Consider the following 20,211-nt stretch of genomic DNA (forward strand, 5'->3'; position numbering starts at 1 on the left):
TGTGCTGCTGGCATGGCATGTGGGTAGAATGTATCTTGCAGTCCTTACTGGCACTTGGTAAAGTATTTGAGAACTACTTTTCATGCTGCCTCTGAACCTTCCTTGTTCCTTTATAGAAAAACTATGATAACAATACATAGACAGGGATGACTTCAACATAAAAGTGGCCCTCAGTTCTATATATTCTTCTATTTATTTTTATTTTTTTCTAGAACATTCAGTGCTTACTAAGTCAAAACACTAGATTATTGATCATGACTCTGCAAATGTGCCAGTGTTTATGTAACTCTGGCAAGTGTGGGCCCACATATGACTCCATCAATTTCAATGTTAAAATAACACTTTTAAAAGTATTACAAAATATACACTAACGGGGTAACGTTTTCGACACTGCCAGAATTCTACAAGCTTTGACTATGCTTCAGCAAAAAAAAAAAAAAGAAAAGAAAAAAAAAAGAAAAAGAAAAGGTGATATCAGGCACAGGACTCTGTCCTATTTCAGCAAAACGGTTTACACTTACTTGGCTGCTAAAAATAATTACTGATGCTCGTGATAAGTATTCACATAATTCCTCTGAATGGGAGCAGTATTCACACTGTAGATTTAAATGTTTGTTACTGGAGCGGAAACATTAAATGAGTTTCCTCCTTAAGGACAATTTAATGGCTCAATAAATTACTGTAATGTTACACCTAATACATGACCAGTTTGTTATACAGTCAATTATAACAGTGTTGAAGGCCTGTTTTAAACAGGATATATTTATATATATATAAATACCTGTCTTGTATTCTTGCTACATAAGTATTATTACATTTGCTTAACCTTCTTTTTTGAAAAATAGGCAAAATAGACATTTTATGGTCAGTTGTGTATAAGTATGTAGCTATGTAATTCATACGAAGAACAATTGAGCACATTTGGTAATTTGCTTGGCAAGCAAAACAAGGATTGTCATACCAACAATCTTAGTGTTGGTAAGATGGTGCTGAACAGCAGATAAAATACTACACAATACTACAAAAATAAATAAAAATAAAATTGATAAGGCTGCTGATATTAGTTGAATTATTTGATATGCTTTGATACGTTTTCACAACAAATTTATTTGGCTTTCAGAGTGCAGTACTACAGTCATGTTAATCTGAATGAATGGTTCCTGTAGCATTTGCAAAGAATCAATGACAATTAATAAGTTTATATCTTGCCAAATCGAGGCAGACAAGAAAAGGAGGAACTCATTTGTGGAATTGGTTATGACTGCCATGTTTGTTTCACCATACTTGAGTGACTCTTTATGAATAATACAAAATATGACTGCACCACCGGTTACACTTATGCTTCTTTGATACTTTTATAGTATGTAGTTCATGGTAATTTTCAAACAGGGTTATGAAATGCATCAACCAGCAACGCATCATCTGTCATTTGCACCATCAGTCATAAATGTCAAGAAGAAACTACAAAGTAAATTTAGTAACTGTATTCTATCTTGAATCCCACAATGCATCATTATGAGAAATGGGGAATTTGAGACCCTACTCCTGTTGTGCCGGCAATGCCATGGTGAAAACTGAGACAAATATGAAGGGATTCTTTGGCCCTCAAATGTGCCTACTGCTCCATTTCATTCTGTGATCATAATCATCTCATCAGACAATGACACGGCATTAAAAATGGAAACATTTCCATTTATATTCTACTTGTACTGGTTCACCTTCAGAACTCAAAGCAGCTGTACCGAAGAAGTATGCTCTGCTGCCCTGGGCTTGCTCTGCTTCACTCAGCCCTCCCAGCAACTGCCAAAGCCACCCTGATTCCCATCTCACACTGTCTGCAGCCTCAACCTAACTCGGAACCATCTCTCCAAAGAATAGAAAGTCACAGATGATAATCAGGGTCAGAGAGGGACGAATCGAGATGTTCTCCATGGGAGCAGAACGAGCGCGACTTTATCTAGGGAGCGGAGATGGTTTAAAGGGCAAATGGTAAAGAGAGAGAGAGCGAGAGAGAGAGAGAGAGACAGATAGACATAAAGAGAGAGACAGAGAGGCAGAGAGAGAGATCAGGGAGGCGTGCCGAGGTGCACCCTGCCACGGTGGTCCCCCCGCCATCACACCGAGACTCAGCTTGTGTTTACAAGCCTGCAGCTGGGGAAGTCCCGCCGGCTTTACAGGAGGACGGACTATACGCGGCATCCTACCCCGTGCCGCTTTTGATACCCGAGCCGTCTTACAGTGCGCATTCCCCTCATTCCTGCACCAGCCCCACAGGGTGACGGCGTAGCGAGTTACCGCCACCATGCTGAAATTAAGCAGGCAAGCGCGGTATGAAAATAAGCAGGAAAGCGTCAAAATTACGCCGCGATGGCTTCGGAAATCGCGTATGAGTAAACCGAATCAGTCGCCTGACCGCCACGAACCCCCTCCAAATTCTCCCCTTTTCCTCTCGCAAGATCAGGAAATGTTTTATCTTGGGAGATGTAAAAATGCAGATCAAAGACTTTCTTGGTTAAGTGTGGAGACAGCCTGTAGTTTACAAGAAAAAGATGAAAAAAATTCATCATTACTGTCTCACTCTCAGGATTTAGAGTTTCTGTAAATATACAAGAGTGAAGGCTCCTCATGAATCAATTCCAGAGACTTGCTCTCGCTTGAGCCCCAAATTGCCTCAGACATTGTGAGTAATATAGCACATTTGGGAATGCCAGTTTCCAAGCGCCGTCGTTATAATCAGCCGAGAAAGGGTCTATGGAGCCCACTGAGAGTCTAAACACATCTAAACATAATCAGTCCAGCCGCTCCGGCCCCTGGCTTTATTAGCAGACCTGCTCGGGATCAAAAGGGAAGCTTGGGCTCGGGTTAGGTGACACGTTATGTTTCCAATCCACAGCGTCTGCTAGTGCATTGACTCAAACAAAACATATCACCTTCTTGTAGTCAACACAAGGGGTGGGGGAATTTCTTTATTTCCTGTTTGCTTTACTCACCGGTTGAGATGAAAGCTTCCATTTTCTCCTTGAACGGCTGGAGGTGCTCCTCCGAGGAGTTTGCACACACCTTCTCCACATTCTTTTCACAAGCTGAAAAAAGGCAAATGCATTCGATTATTTGGGATTTTTACACCAGGATGTAATGAAATTTTGTATCCGGAGGGAGACAGAGTTGAAACTGTCTTCAGGGTGTTTTTTGTCTAAAAGGAAAAACAAAAAGGCTGCACTAAAGGCAAATACACCCAATAAATTAATGATTAATTTCCTAGCAACATTTTCATAATGAACTCAAGCCTTTAGGGAGGGCACAGCATAAGAAGCCTGCCAGAGCAGTACAAGCAGATGGCTTAAAGGAACCTTTAAATTAGATTGGCTTCCAAGAAACGACATTTTTATTTCTATTAGCTGTTAGAAGACGAAATAATTTCCTTTGGAGGTAACAATTAAGTTTTCTGGTGGTAGAAGAATGTATGTAAAACTGTAATTCAAGTAATTAATGGACAAGAATGAGCAAAATACAGATTTTCAGTATCTGTCAGATGGAAATCTTGGAAAATATTTCTACTGCTATCTGGAGATAGAACGTGTGAGACGTTGCAGTGGAGTACCCAGGAGTACCGTTCTAGGAAACCTCTCTGAACTTCCCACAGCACCTGCTGCCCCCTGTGAAGCAGACCTATCCCAGGCTGACTCTGTGAGAGAATAACCTCAGCCAGCCTGGCCCTGTTCTCCTCAGTGTTCACACTACAGGCAGCACATCTGGAGAGTGTAAGCCTGGCTGTCTCTTCACATTCAGCCCCAGAGCTGCGCTTCCTTCAGGGGGGTTACCAGCAGCAGGCCTCTAAAAAAGCCCCCATGGCCTGCCACCCCCAGAGGCTCTGGGCCCAGTCACCTGGGAAACGGTACCGGACGGCACGGCCCCGGGTATCCCGCGTACACACGCTAATGGCTGAGCACGGGGATCCTGTTTGTTGTTTGTTCTTAACGCCCTTTGTTTTGCTGCCAAACTACGCGGCTTGCACAAGCGATGCCTTGGCAACACTCTGGTCAAACTGTTCTGCTGCCATCAAAGATCTGCTGTAGGGTGCTGAATAAAGAGCAGTGTTAATAAAGTTCACATTTTTAGAACCTGTTAGTCATTAATAACTGCAGTAAATACCTTTTCTTGGTTATAACTACGCACTTAAATAGTTTCAGAACAGAACAGAACGACTGGCTGCTCAAGGTTTGAGTTACCTACTACACGGTATTTGTTGTTGGCTGCCTCTATAACATTCTGTTGCCTCAGAACAATCCTTTCAAATAACAAACAGCACATTCCATATAAAACCAGACCATAAAACAAATAGCATGTTAAAAATAAAAACAGGCTTCTGACACTCAGTGGCTGCCTATGGGTCACTAATACCAAAATTCAGGAAGAAATTGGAGCTCTAAAATGCTGTATATAGGAGTTAACTTAGTCTGGTGCTTCTGTGTTTATACTATGCCTCCCTAGTTTACATGGTACTCTTTTTGCAGTTCCCACAGCAGAGGGGCTGCTGAGATGGCATATTCAGCACTGCTCAATGTACAGATAAGCTTGAGCATGAATTAGCTCTGCAGGGCTCATTCTCCCAATGCAAGAGGGGACGAAAAAGGGCAGGAACTATTACATCAAATACTGACTTCAATTAGCAGGGTGCAGTAGACTAGTCATAACTATGGGTGGGTGTTTGTCACAGAAGTTGTAGGTGTCACAGATTCAGTGACTTTTGCCATTTGTTTTGGAGCTCTGTGACTCCCAGTTTTTTTTGCCATTTCTGCTGTTTCCCCTGTTTTTAGTGCTTTCCATGCTCATAACTGTCAACTTAAAACAGCCTATATTGTGATAGGTCTAAGCATTTTAACCATGTTTCCAAATGCCTGGAAAACCAAAGATCGACAAATTAGAGGAATCTGGAACACGCTTCCAGAAGAAAGATTCCCATCCTTGCCAAACGTTGCAATGAGATTTCTGATGGCCTCTGACAGTGTTAATGCTCAGCAATCCTTTCCCCATGCGAAAGTAACATTGTCAGTGACAACAGGTGCTACAATCAAGGACTCAAACCAGGCAATGTACTATAGAAAACGAACACACGGTAACCCCGTTTTATTATTTTAGTAATGCAATTTAAATATGCTCGTTTTCTTACAATGTTTTGTCAAATTAAAGGCAAAAAAGGAAACTCTTTCTTTCCAAGATGGACCAAAGCGATTCATTACACCAGCCTATCAATGCATAATACTCGTATTTGCTTCTAGCGGCACCTGCCCACTAATTGTTTTTTTTTAAACTTCAAGCACTCAACACTGTTGCTATGCTTGCATGTTCTTTCAATTAATTGATGTTTTAAAAATAAATAAAAAACGCTCTGTGATTCCTTGATTTTCAACAACTTTGCCATGACTGATCTGTGACATTAGCCAATGTATATTTTTCACACCACAAGCCACCAGTGTTTAACAGGAGAGTTCTGCACTGAACAGAGGAGCAAGACTCAAAACAGGCATGTCTGTCTATAAGGCTCAGTTTGTATGATTGAGCCACCTGAATGCTGCTAGAGAGGGATATCTGATGAAGTTCATGTCCAGGTGGGTGAGAAACATTACTCACCGTCACGGCAATTCACTTTTTAATAATGCTCACCGGCTGTTATCCATGGATAATTGCTAAAGGTTGATTTGAAATGATATCCATCCCAGGTAGGCCTGGCTGAGCGCAGAAAAAAGGCCACAGGTGCATAAATTCACCGTTCGTAGAGAGGCACTGCAGGTGCACTCACCTCATCCCAAGCCAAAAGGGCCACCAGTTTGACGAGCGACCTTAAACAAGAAAACTCTGTTTTCCCCATCCGGGACGTTATACCCCCATCCCCCAAGCCAGCCCCCCACCCAACCTCTTCTGCTTACGTATTACCGGCTGTTCACAATGGCGAGGCTGCAATTTTGTGGCGGCTACCCCTGAACAAAGCAAACTGCGGTCTAGACAGTGAGGACCACAAAAAAGGAAACTCCAAAAAACAACAGCAGCTCTACAAAAAAAATTCAGCATTCCCTGGATTCGGGACACTGTCTCTGTATAGGCCACGGGTGGGGCGGGGTGGGGTGGGGGGTGAGCAGGGGGGACGGGCTCTTTTGAATGCAGTATAATTACTCCTCCTTCGTTGTTTACAGGCCCCGCTCCTGCTCTAGCCAGCCTCCCCACGGTCGGACTAATCCCATTACGGCAAATAAATCCATGCTGTTCTCTAATTGGCCGGCTAGAGTTAATCGGGCCCTCTCTGCCCGCAGATCTGTATCAACTTACCGGTGGGTATGCGGTCTGAGGGAAAGCTTCCCCCTGATCAAGACCAGAGAGCACACAAGACCCGCACTTTTTTTTAAGGTCTCTTACTAGGACTCTTATTCCATTTAAAATGATTCTATTCTACTGTAAGCCCTGTATTGGACTGAAAACAGTACGTTCTGCTGGGCCAGCTAACTCCTTGACTCATTTTTTTGTTGGTACTGAATAAACAGCATTCAGAGCCTTCCACATCTGAAGAAATTATTCATCAAACAGTACACAGCTGAATTCCGTAGCCTGGTCAGACCTACAGGAGCATCCGCGGTGAGCTTCTCCTTCCCTCCTTTTTTATCCCCTCCTTCATCGCTGGGAAAGATAAATCCCCCGAATCGTAGACGCCCCTCCACCTGAGCCAGAGGCCGTCTCGGCGCTCCCCCTGGGCTATCGGCTGTTTGGACGATGCTCTGATGCTGGCTGCAGATATCTGCGCTCCGCCTGCAACGCTGCCCCGCGCTTTTGTCTGCGCCGTTTGTTCCCTCCGGCTTCCTGTCCAATCAGAGGATCACAGGGGACTCGTCTCCCGCCGCAGTCATAATACGCCCTGATGGGAGCCGGAGCTCAGCGACCGCGGCCGATCAGCATCGGCCACCAGATAAGATTACAAAGAATACTGTTTTCATTCAGGATTTGTGTAAACTGTGGAGGAGGGAGCGGAGCGCTGGGTCTCAACTCTGGTTTTTTGCCTTTTGTGGGGAAGAAGAGCTCATTATCAAAAGGGGGGAAAAGGGCAATGCTGTCACTTAACCTATAAATAAATAGGACATGGACTCCTAAAAATAGAGGTGGAACAGATATTTAAAAATTGTTGTGTTGTCCTTCAAAAGTCTCATGCCGTGCTCAGTAATCATTGATTTTTATATGAACTCTGTTAATAATTACAACATTGGGAAACCTGTAAACCTAGACTACAGTTTATAACAAAAATAAATTCTAACATTCACTCCTTCCAAGTTCCAATAAAAGAACATTAAGAGGGAATCCACATAAAGTTCACGATAGCAATGAGGCAAAAAAACACTTGAAAGCAAAATGAACCATGTGCTTATTTTGAAAGTTCAAACCCCAACAAAAACAAAAGAAAAAACAAAAGCGGCGCTCGCCGATGTCAGGGTACACATAGATACGGAGCACTCAACCGAAGCATGAAGTAGATTCAAAAGCTTGAGACAAAGCTGAGATGAGCACGATGTCACGGTCATTCCACCGCACAATACGAATGTTGTGTTCACGGGCAAAGAATGTTATTGTCTCAGGCGTATCTCTGGCACGCATCTGGGGCCGCGGTGAAGACCGCCTGATACGGCATCGATGTAGCGCAGATAAAATGTTGATACAGTGTATCACGGAGTCGCGTATCCCACCGCCCGTCAGGCAGACAGAGATAAAGCCTCTGGACGAGCGAGACGGACTGTTTCCCTCGTTGCATAAGAGCACAGGTGAAGCTGCTGGATCCAGCCAGCTTTACCTGGTAAAGTACGAACAGAGAATAAAAAGATACAAAAATCAGATGGGCAGGATTATAATCGTATCTTAAAGGCGCCAGGGATGCATTAGGGAGACTCCAGAGAGTCTCTACCAACCAAGAAAGAGAGAGAGTAGGTCAGACGGAGAGAGAGAGAGAGAGAGAGATGTCCTTGGGGACACGTGCACTGGGCAGACTGCCACACTAGAGGATTGCATCATTAGAACGTATAGAACAAAAACACAGAAATCCAATTCAACGGCTTGGTCAGCCAAACCTTTCACTAAAAGAAGGGATCATTTACCAGCATTAAATACTGTTGTGACAGTGTCACTATAAGTTTTAGCTATGCAGCAAAATAACAGCAATGTGGTTTTAGGCAGGTGAGCGAAGTGGTTTTAATATGCACAATGAGGAAGTTGCACTGAAGTTTCCATTTTAAAATGATAAAATAATTATCAATTATGATTATGATTATTATTATTATTATTACAACAACAACATTCAAATTTACTGTAAGAAAAAAGTTAATTCGACAACTTTGTAAAAATAAATGTGAGTGTATTACAAATTGCACAAGAACTGATACATATCAACGCAGGTTCTCAGTCATTTGCTGTGCTGCCATTGTTTTTCAGTTTTTTTTGCAATTCCAGAAATTAGCATCATGACAAAATTTGATGATGCCAAAAGTAGAAATTTATTTTTCCCAAGAAAGAAAATATTCTTCAGTGCAAAGACAACCTTGGGCAGATAAATAATAACATGCAGCTACACACACACACACACACACACAACCATTTCAGGTTTTTCTCCTGAGTGTGATAATGTTTTTGAAAGTCTTTTTGTGTCTGAGCCTATCCAAGGAGGTCAGGCTCTTCAGTCAGTATGCCTGGCAGGTCTGTGTTATTTACACTGTGTCATGGATCATCCGAGCAAAGCAGCGGAATTCTACAGATAATCCACAATTATATACAACCTCAGTGGGCCGCCAGGCTTTCATTCCCCCCCCCCCCCCCAACATAAATTCCATCTACTCCACAGGCTAGAGAGCTCTGTTGTGCAGCCCTGGGATTGTAATTTACCCTGATAAATATATTCCCATCATTCCACACACGTTAAAAACTACACTACCTGCTCCTTGAGACTTTGAACATGGAGTTCACGCCCCCAAGATCATCTTTATAGCATGCCACAAAGATAAAATAAATAAAGTAAATGTTCTACTGATAAATAATGCTCCTTCGCAGGAGGCATTGGTTGAGGTAGCAATCGTAATGAGCTGGAGGAATTTTTTCACTTTTACCCTAGAACTATTTGAATATTGTACATTTGAATATCTGATGTCATGTACCCCTGCTCGCTTAAAAAAATAGACTAATTGTGGTGTGTAGTAGAGTCATTGGATGTGTTCAGGGGTGTCAGTGTATAGTGTGTAGTAGAGTCAGTGGGGGCATGTAGTAGTGCCAGTTTGCTGTGTGTAGTAGAGTCCGTGGGGGCGTGTAGTAGTGTCAGTTTGCTGTGTGTAGTAGAGTCAGTGGGGGCGTAGGGGAGTGTCAGTTTTCTGTGTGTAGTAGAGTCAGTGGGGGCGTAGGGGAGTGTCAGTTTGCTGTGTGTAGTAGAGTCAGTGAGGGCATAGGAGAATGCCAGCATCTGGGAGGTGGCTGAGCAGTGGGTCTGTTTGTGCTCTGCTGCCTCTCTGAGTGAATTAGAGTGGCTGAGTGGTGTGGGAAATAGCCAGCACACAATGCTGTTACAGCACCCATGAGACTTTATCTCTCCTTCCAGCCAACAGAGAAACAGCCGCCTCTACATGTACACACAGACAGTCTAAGGCATCCCGTGCCCAACTATGTAGGCTATACAGTTTGAGAGTACATAAATACAGGTTTGTTTCTTGTAGTTGGGATGCAATTTAAAAATGGCTTGATTTAATTTAATTTCAGGCATTTCTTGTTATGTGAATTGATACTTAAAATCAGTTCAATTTAACCTTTCTATAGACTCTTTCATCATGCTGTTTTTTGAACTTGCTTTTACGAGCATTGCTAACTTTTAATCTATGCCACATATTTATTGCTATTTTATTGGGTTTCGGATTGTTTTTGATTGTATTTTGGGCTGTACTAACAAACAAATACCCCTTGCCGTTTAATGAAGTGAATTTCATTGCTATCAATAGCTTGATTCTTCACTCAAGGGTATGGGGCTGCATAGCCGCACTGTATGAACAAAATCCTTATTATAAATTATTATTAATTTGATAAATTCTAAGGTAGATGACAGCTAAAAACACAGCTGACCTGAGAATATTCACAGCGAAGCAGGAAACAGGCATTTATGCACAGAGACTGGGGCAGGCTACCGTGCACACCATGGAAGAGGAACTTCCACGGTGGATCAGAGGCCCGGGAGCCCATTTAAAAGACTGCACACATGGGCCTTGGAGCCCGCGCTTCCACAGTAAAAACGCCTCTCAGAGTAAAGGCCTTACCTTGCTTTGACATTACGGGGCATTTAAAATAAAGACACTGCCTGATTTGCCGTGGTGATGAAGGTCTAAGCCCCGTACGAGCCTTCTGTGAAACATTAAACTCCCCTCGGCAGCAAATGAGCTCTGACTGTTCACTTTTATTTGATACTTCTTCATCCCGGAGCGTCTTGCCTCGCTGTCCGCTTCAATTACGCCGCAGTTAAAGTGATGTTTACGTGCGGTTTCCCTCAAGGAGGGATAAAAGAGCCCCTCCGTAGCCTCGTTCTGCCCCCGGAATGCATCCCCCGCCAGGCTCCTGGGACACGTTGGACTCCGGGATCAGTGCGTAGCACCGCCGACTTCACGGAACCAGCAGAGGGGATTACCTGCCCCGTGCGGTGCAGCGTCAGCGTTGTACTGTAATCCCGTCCGTTTTTCAGAACGTAACATACAACCAGCAGAGAGCCAAATGCGCACCAACCCCCTCGCAATATTCACCATTACACTGCAATTGGAGAACGGCCCTTTTACAGCATGACACCTCAACGTTCAATTAACTGCCTACATGACACTTTAAAGCTGTTTGAGGGGAACATCTACTTCTCCTTTATTAGTCCTAGTTTACTGCAGAAGAGACTCCCTTCTTGCCGTAGGCGGTGATGACCCACGGCACGTTCGGCTGAAAAGCTATTTGAGGATGCAGCCTGAACGGGAGGTACAGAGGATTGTCAGGCCTGAAGCGGAGGAGCGCAGGGAAGGAACGATCCCGGGGCAGCGGTGAAAAGAGCAGCCCCGGCCCCCACCTCCCCAGGAGGAAGGCTGATCAAACACAGATCATGTTTCTGCGCAGAGAAGCAGGGAGAGGGCAGCGGGGCCGGGCGGGTCGTCAAGCCAGAGGCCAGCGTGCTCCCGTGTGACCGCGCCGCACAAACAACAACTGATCCCCTCCTCCCTGCGCTAACCCAGCGCACCCCCCTCCCCCCGCCCCCACACACACAACACAACACCCGAGGCAGATAAATCACCGCGACCCGGCGCCGCTGCTTTGGGGCAGACCCCAGAGATGGGGATGGGAGACGGAGGGGGCCGACTCCCATGTCCAAGGTCCGGAGAGCGGGGACCTGTCGTAGACTCATCGAGTGAGCCTTCTCTAAGGACGACAGGAGGAGGAAAAGGAGAGGTGGAATTTCCCATGCGCCATGCACTGGGGCCCGCTCCCTCGCTTTTAGGGAAAGGTACCGGCAGAGGACCTGCAATGGTACACGGTATTACACAGAGCTATACGAAAATAGCAAATTGCATCAGGCTATAGAGACACTTTATTTTTAAAAGGTACTTTTTTTGGTGATTACTAAAATGGTGATTACTGAAACGGTGATTACTAAAAACATGAGGCGACTTCTTTCACCAGCCAAGATAACATTTAGAGCCAAACCTCAAGTTGGACATGCTCAGCAAAAACACTAAGACTTTTTTTCTTACAGGGCCGTGCCAATACCCCTAAGGGCATTCAGAGCAGACTTTTAAACTTCTGGAGAGATCAAATGCGAAGGCTCTTATGTTGCATTTATTGTCTCCGAGTCTCGGCTTTAGACTAATAAATGACTGACAGCTCAAGGTGGGCCTGGGACTCTTTTGCAGACTCTTTGTATTTTTCCCGCAGGTCAGAGAGGATCAGGGTTTAACAGAAATCTGCAAAGTGAGGGGAAAATGGCCAGCATATCTAATTGCTTTCATATGGCGTGTTATTGGTTGATTTTAATAATCACAGGCATAGGGGCTGGAGGGGTTCCACAGCAGACTAGTACTCAAAGCCTTTCACCTCAGGACTGGCTAGAGGACAATTGGGTGGACCAGGTGGCTCTCTCTCTCTCTCTCTCTCTCTCACACACACACACACATACACAGAGGAGAGCATCTTACCTATTTCCACACTAAAATCGTTACTCGCTTATTTCCAAGGTCAAATTTCAGGTTCACACCTCCCACGGACATATAAACTGTCAGCTTACGGAACAGAATTGGCTTTGTTCTTATGAAATGCCCACACTGCTACTACAAAAGATGCTCTCCTAAAACATGAGTATCTGAATAGGTGGTGTGGGAGTAATAACTTGCCTGTTATAGCGTTACATAGCAAAAGTAAAATCGAGACATTCCTGGTGATCAGCCATTTGTTCCAAGGGACTCCAGGGGTGAATATAGTGAATTATGACTTTGAGATAACGCTAACAATCATGTCATTGCAATCGTAAAGTGGCCAGTTACCTGTCAGATCCCTCTTGAGCTTCCTGATGTCCTTCTCCAGGTCATCAAACTTCACTTGGGCAGCCAGGAAGAGGTCCTGTGGCTCAGGCAGAGGGAAGACACTCTTGTCTGTCCCTGCATTCTGAGAATAAGCAGGAGCAGATCAGGGACAAATAAAAATATAGACTGGTGCTGCGGACAAGTGCAAAAGTCTGCCTGGTATCTTAAGTGCAAGTCTTAATCTGCAATCAGCTTAATTATTAAGTTAATTATTCATTGTTAATTCATCACAAAACACCCTGTTGTTGGTGAGAGCAGAATGGAGACTGACATGACAGGACCAGCAGTGACCTTGTTATTCCATCCAATGACCCAAAATACAGAAACTGCGTGACTGACAGTTAAAGATGCAACACCAGGAACAATACCCAGCTCACTGCATAGTACGTTGCAAAGAAGTGAAATGTCGTGCTTTACACATATAGAGACAAAACTCACCATTAGTTTCAGTGTGCAACACTACGGTCGTTGCTTTCTTTAATCGTAATCACTTTCATGCAGTGTTCATGCGCAATTCAAATGACCAGTTATTTAAAATAAGTAACACATGAGCCACAGTCATATGTGCCAGATTATCGGTTGTTTTATGCATCACTAAACAATGGCATCTGCATGTCCGTCGAGTTTAGCGTCACAGTAAAGTTTTATGCGCATACCCTGTCAGTACATGGCTTTATCACCAAGAGCATGGCTCCTTCACTCATTCAGTGTGGCGGTGCTCTACCTCGTCAAAGTTGCGGAGATAGTATGACACCACGTAGTCCACCAAACTGATACGATTGTCCTGAAAGACAGGAAATGCCAATGAGTCTAGGAAGACAGCAATGGCAGAACACAGTACTGTTTCTTTTCAAATACTGATTTCCCACACCACTGCCGATATAGCTATTCCCCATTAGTTAGAGAATACATTCATTCTATGAGACTATACCCTGCTCTTGACATCCTTCAGTTTGGGCAGGATATCCAGGCCGAAGCCGTCGGCCTGGCCCCTGGTCCTGTTCCCGCCGTTCATGTAGTTCCCGAAGGCCAGAATCAGCCCAATCACCTGCTTCACAGTGTCTTGATCCAGAAGACCCTAGAAACAGCCATAGTCATTGTTCAAATCATACAGAAACTAAAGGACCTACAGCACTGTATTTCTGTACAGGAGGCATAGTTAAGAGCTCCAGGCCAGGCTTGACACCAGGCTGTGCTGAACACCACTTCTTTCCTTATGAGTCCAGTCCAGAGCCCTAACCACAGCTCCCAGATGGTCCTGTTCTACATCACAAGATGAAGCAACCTCTCTGGCTCGGCTTTGCGTCTTTTATCCCCTAAACACAGCGCCATGACTTTGAGAAATGCATTGTATAAAAATAAAAAGGCTGAAGTCACCGGTTTGCTATTTTGAGAATGGAGAAAGAGGCGCGATTCCTCTGTTTCCCCTTATCCCACACGGTGCTCAACGATGTAGATCACAGCGCCGTCAGTCAGGCCCCAGCATAATGCATGCACGTCATTCCTGGAGTGGGATAATCCTGACCGCTGATAGCGCTGATGAACGGAGCAATAAAAAGCGTGGGGTCACGGCTCAGGCCTAACCTTGCACACGCGAGAAACGATCTCCACTTTGCGGCTGATGGAAGATATCCCGTCGAAGAAGACAGACTGGAATATGATGCACTGGGCCCGCCCGGCGAAATCAGGAATCTGAGAGAGCTCGTACAGAAACCTGCGGACAGAAGAGATGCAGGCGCGTTACGCACAAGCCAGCGCAACGAACCGAACTTCGCTGAAACGCAGTCAAATGATTCAGGCAATCTCAATGTTCGAAAAAGAGAATTTGCGGTAATTTGCGTGAGACATTCCGCCCCCTTTCTTTCAAAGGGCCGAGCACAGCGCCTGGGGAACGGCTCGAGCACGGCCGAGTCCGTGACTGATCAAAGGTAAAGGCCCACCGATTCAGCGACGCTCGCATAAACATAAACATGTTTGGGTCGGGGAGTAATATCCTCGCTGATTAGCTGGCCGATGCAGCCAGACACTAAAGGGATGTGACTCATCTCCCCTGTGACGGCTAACTCAAACATGGCAGCCCCACCATGACAATTCCTTTGCAGGCCAATGCTCGGCCTGGCCGGATCCATCGCAGAGAGCCAGCGGTGATCAGTCAAAAAAATGTGGCCTTCGTACAAACAGGAGGCTCTCTGAATCTTTCGCAATTTTAGCATAGCGGCTTGGGCTATTGTGGATTTGATGGCTTGTGGAAAGTCCTACCGCCAGCAGGGAGGAGAGAACTGGATGGAAACAGGGAAACTATTCAAGGATGGGGAAACAGACGCAGAACAAACGTCAGAGCTGCAGCAGAAATGTTTGGTTTACTTTTTACTGGAAAGGCTGTGGAACAATCATTGAGTTCCGATTATAAACAACATCACACAATGACTTTGGCTGTCAGGAACCAGTACATCTGTGAATTCGGAGGGTGCATCTGGCCTCTAGGTTCTCCATGGTCTAAGGTGTCAGTGATAATGACAATCCTGAATAAGTCAACTGGCAGGCACACATTATATGATGATCCCTATATTGTAAAGTTCACAGTAGCCCCTTCCCTATTTTTCAGACAGCCATCTTTTAATCACATCCCCCCACCCCAACTCCATCCTTGGATGCCTGTGTTAGAAACCCTGTAGAATGTGTCTTACTGTTCAGGTTTGTCTAGCAGCTTGACTTCATCCTCTTTGCAAGTATCAAAATGTTTCTTGATTTTCTCCAGCTCATCGCTTTGGGCTCTCTGCGATTGAAAACAAACAAGGGAAACTTCAGTAAAACGTCTAGCATTGGGAGAAAACGAGACTAAACAAGATAAAGGAAATATTCCAAGATGGAGTGTAGAACAATACTGTGAAAATACCAATAAGAATACAGGGAAAGCAGTGGCAATACGAAAGTAACTGGCGAGAGGCAGAAAATCAAAAAATGACATCATCCAACATAAGCCGTAGGCACAGAGCACACTGATGTTATTAAATACTGGCATGGTATTAAGAATTCACAGTGAAAAACACTTAAAAGGGAGCAAAGGGTGCCCGGTTTCTCTCATGCTATCAGATTACTTTGCAACATATTCCATAATACTCACATTTTCATACAAAGCCTCAATGGTCTCCAGGTCCACCACAGAGTTGTCCACAGTCAAAACAGCTGGAATGGTAGATCCATGTATTAAAGGCATTCTCTTATAAAGAGGAATTATTCTAAGCAAACATGCTGTCTTAATTAACTTTTGCTTGCATTTGAAGGCCATGCCTAGATGAATTTTGCTGCAAAGTGAAGGAGGGTAAATCGATGCTGTCATGCTGTTTCTTTTTCCATATAATTCCCACCAAACATACAGCAGGTTTTTGAATAAAGGAGTCAGTTTTTTTTTTTCTTCTTATCTCACAGAGCAAGACCAACAAGAAGGAGTAACAGGCTTATTTCTCATCTTGAATTTGTGCTGTAAATTGTTTTCCTACATCATTCAGGCACAGCGAAGGTGGAAAAAAAGTATGTGCTGTGATCTGCAAGCCCTAACAAAACCCGCACTGGTTATAAATTCCCAATATGCAAAACCCATAAAAATACATAAAAATACATAATATGGAAACATTCATTGTTTACCTTGCAATAAAATGATACATAATTTTTAAATCATTCTGTTACTAATGAAATATAGTTGGACAAGCATGTATACGCAACCACACGCACACAAACACATACCATAACACACACACACACATGCACACATATGCACACGCACACACACACACACACACACACACACATGCAGACGCATACACACGCACACATACACACACATGAACGCACACACACAAACATGTACACACACACAGGAACGCACACACACACACGCACACGCACACGCAGCATATGAGATCACGGCAGACGTGCGGGGTGTGTGCGGTAAGCAGAAGTGAGGGAGGGCAGCCGCAGTGTGGGGAGAGGGGCCCGCGCACAGTGGCGCTGCTCTAATCTACACGCGGGGCACTAAGCCTCACGGCCACGGGTCACAGGAGAGAGCCTGTAACTGCTTAACCCCTGGACCTGCGGCGGGAACCACCGCAGCTCGCAGTAATGATCTCTGGAGTGGGAGCCGGGGGGGTGGGATGGGGGCTGCTATCGGCTCTGCTTCTCCCCCCCGCCCAGCCTGCCGCTTCACATGAGCGGGCCTTCGGCAGGTACGCTAACAGATAGCACTGCCTGCGCACTGTAATCGCACAGCAGAGGGGGAGCTCTGCTGCTCTGTCTGTGTTTAAGAGGGAGGCAGATGTGTGCTTGTGGCCGACTGACTTCAGAGAGCAGGAGGAGGAGGAGGAGGAGACATTGAGGTATAGCTTCTGGCGCTGACACTGATCGCTCTGCTGTTGGGGTCGGGGACTGTTCACTGCGGGTCACGCTGGGTTCAGTGAGGGAGCCAAAAGTCCCTGCACTGGCCCTGCCATAGTAGTCTCTGTCTCTGCTCTGCTTTAGTTTGCACAGCACTGAAAGAGAGGCAGTTGGCGGTGAATGTCATGCAGTTCCTCAGGCCAGTGCTCCTATCCCACGACTCCAGGATAAGAAGGACCAACGCCTTCCGGCATTCCAGCCCTGTGATCCCTGGCCACCCTTACTGAGGCTGGCACAGGCCTGGTGGCTGTTTTTTTTTGGGGGGGGGGGGGGGTACTATTTCCCAGCTCTGATTAAAAAGGATGACCTTTGGGCCTAGGTGCGTGCCACTGCCACCTGTCAATCAAATGCCAAAAGGAGAGGCCTGGAGCTCGGGAACTGAGGGCGCTTCAGGTGTACCTCCGTAGTGGGAGATCAAAGTCAGCCCCAGTGCAGCGTCACTCCATTTCCCTCCACTCACTCATCACGCCAGGCGTGGGGAGCCGCCCTTTCACCTCCAACTGAGGTGGGCCGGGAGGTCCCCCCACCCCCCCGACCGGCGCTCCCTCGCGCCCCTCCGGCCGCAGAGAGTAACCAGAGCCCTCCCCGCACCTCCAGGTCCCGCGAGGCCGTAATTACATTACATGTCCCATGTCCTTTTAATTTGCCAACAAAGGGCTGGCGAGCAGGGGCTGGGGCCTTTAGAAGTGCTTATTAGGCGGCTCTCCAGCATTGTCAGATTCAGATTGTCCATTTCACCTACACCTCCCATTAAGGCAGAAGGAAGTCGACACACGCTGGGAGAGAGCTGTGCTCTTTTATTAGGGGGTTCTCTACCTCCACACCGACTGAAGGGAGAGAGAGAGAGAGAGAGAAAAAAAAATCAAAACCAAAAAGCGCAGCTTGGCCCAATGTGTTGTTTGGCTTGCGTCGAGCGTTTTTATGTGGCGGTACGGTGTCTCTGCCGGCTGCGACGGCGGGATTTATATACACTCAGATCATTAGTGGGGTGTCGCTCCCATTAGGCGGTGGAAACCGTCACTGGCAACAATAAACAGATCCGCGGCACGGTCAGACTGCCAGGCGCTCTGCTGGGAACACCAGCGCTGTCCCAGCGTCTCCTCCTGCTGGAGTCCTGCGCGAGGGGGCCCTGCCCCCACCGGGGCCTGCGACGCCATCGCATTTGTAAACAAGGCCCCGAAATAAAATCTCACTAGAAAAAGGAATGCGGCTTAGAATGATTTAAATCAAATTTGGCTTTTAAAATGTTCTCAAATAGAATTTGCCCCTTTCCTGGGAGTGGACACAAATCAAATATAACCTTCTCCCCCTGGACCTAGAGGAAGAGTTTGTACTTTTTTTTCCTGCAGACTGAAGGAAAATACCCCCATTTACATTTGGCTGGTGCCTGCAATAGACAAGCCAAGCAAAGGAAATGCATGATAGCCGTTCACGAGACAGGACAATTGCCTGGGAAACTGCTCTCTACCACGAAAACCAGGAAAATTTCAAAGCCAGACTCAGATAATAAACCAACTACCTGCGTAGTTTCTAACGGCAGCAATCAATACAGCTTTGGAACAGGTACGGTGCTGAAAGATTTAATCTGTCTCCATGTCTACATTTTCCTCTGCCCCTATTATCAAAGCAGAAAGTACTGCATCTAGACTGCTCATTGGCCTGCATCACATCAAACATACCTGCTCTTCTGTACGTTTCAGGGAGATGAAAAATACTGTCTACAACTTGACAAGAGCAATGGAGTACAAGTGCATTCTTCTCTCACCTTGCTGAATGTCCTTCATCTCCAGATGCAGACTAGAAATTAGGATCCCCACTGCCTGAGACCGCTTTCCGTCCAGCAGTTTAATCTGAAAAACAGGCCAAAATTATGACAGTCTTGTTATTGAGCTTAATGATGAGAAACACAAACACGCTCGGCTACTCTGCCTAACAGGATGGTTCCATGGGTAGGCTGATGTAAGGCACTGTTGGTTTAATGATCAAAGTTTGATGTTTAATGATTTCATGATCAAAGATCTTAGGTTTGTGTAACAAAACAGCTGTTGTTGCAGTTACATTTACACACCATGGTTTGCAGCACCGTAGTAAATCATTGATGTTTTACTTGTTATTTTTATCACATCCTTGTTTTTGTTGCTTGTGATCAGGCACTATGTATTTCTTTCCAAGGTAGACTGGTAAGTTTCTTGGCTTGGCCAAGTAATAATAATATTGTGTTCTTATTCACAGTAAAAATAGAACATCTCTGTTATTCCTGAAACCTGTCCACACTGCAGACAAACTCTTGCACTCGAGCAAAAGATTCACATCTGAAGGGGGGAAATGTAGGATCTGGGAGAGTGTAATTTGAACATCTCTCAGAGACCCAAAAATGACCCCAACCCACGGCAAATCCATAGACTGTCAAAATCCTCATGACCCCGCGTGGCGTGAACCTCAGCGATTGAAAGGGACCGACGAGGAGTGAAAAAGCTTGCAATTCAGGCCCTACTGAATGACACCAACAAGAGCAAAATAGGAGAGGACCATTCTGATTGGGCGAAAAATGTGAAACACAAAGGAAATCTCCACAAAACATGCATGTGATATGGTCAAAAATATTAAGCAGCAGGAAAGTTAAAGGAAAAAATGAAACCATAAAAGGACATCTTTTCAATCTGGAAGAGCAGTCTTGGGTTTTATAACAAACTATAAATTCACGGGGTTTTTATTTGTGCCTACACATGGTCACAATTACTTATGACTGAATTACCCATAAAGCTAGAAACAGTTTTTGGCAAGGTAAAGCCCTGCTTTAAAAGTTAATGTTTCAGCCTTCTTCATTAGGTAGAAGTGCCTGTTATTACTTGGTTTTAGCTACCGAGACATCCAGTGGGAACCAAGAAGAGAAGCCTTAGAAGTGAGTATTGCATTACAGAAGGTAAGAATGCATGCTGCTTCAACAGCCATTATTAATATCACTGGTGATATCCCACTATAGAGACAGAGAGGGGAACTGGGAACGTGTGAGTCTTTCCCTAACACCTTTAATTAACTTCTTTGTAAAGGCCACACTTTAATCTTTGCCAGCAATCCTTCCCAGCTACTGTTTCCATGGGCACCAAGGGCGACTATGACAACCAGGTAATTCAATGGCCAGCCATTTGGGAACTTTCAATAGCCCGAACTAATT

At 45.2% G+C, this 20,211-nt stretch overlaps 1 protein-coding gene across 4 annotated transcripts in view; it reads right to left on the minus strand.

The window, feature by feature from the left end:
* The window catches only part of LOC135250320 (formin), a 78,668-nt gene that overhangs the window by 18,112 nt on the left and 40,345 nt on the right, over positions 1–20,211 (minus strand). For all 4 annotated transcript variants that reach the window (XM_064326521.1, XM_064326515.1, XM_064326538.1 and 1 more), the window contains 8 exons: positions 18,802–18,886; positions 15,730–15,791; positions 15,293–15,381; positions 14,190–14,319; positions 13,537–13,683; positions 13,330–13,389; positions 12,567–12,687; positions 2,991–3,083 (listed from right to left, as the gene is read on the minus strand). In XM_064326521.1, coding sequence (XP_064182591.1) covers positions 2,991–3,083; positions 12,567–12,687; positions 13,330–13,389; positions 13,537–13,683; positions 14,190–14,319; positions 15,293–15,381; positions 15,730–15,791; positions 18,802–18,886 — 787 coding nt within the window. The remainder of the gene's footprint in view (positions 1–2,990; positions 3,084–12,566; positions 12,688–13,329; positions 13,390–13,536; positions 13,684–14,189; positions 14,320–15,292; positions 15,382–15,729; positions 15,792–18,801; positions 18,887–20,211) is intronic.

This window comes from Anguilla rostrata, chromosome 1 (genome assembly GCF_018555375.3).
Source record: "Anguilla rostrata isolate EN2019 chromosome 1, ASM1855537v3, whole genome shotgun sequence".
Taxonomy (NCBI): Eukaryota; Metazoa; Chordata; class Actinopteri; order Anguilliformes; family Anguillidae; genus Anguilla; species Anguilla rostrata.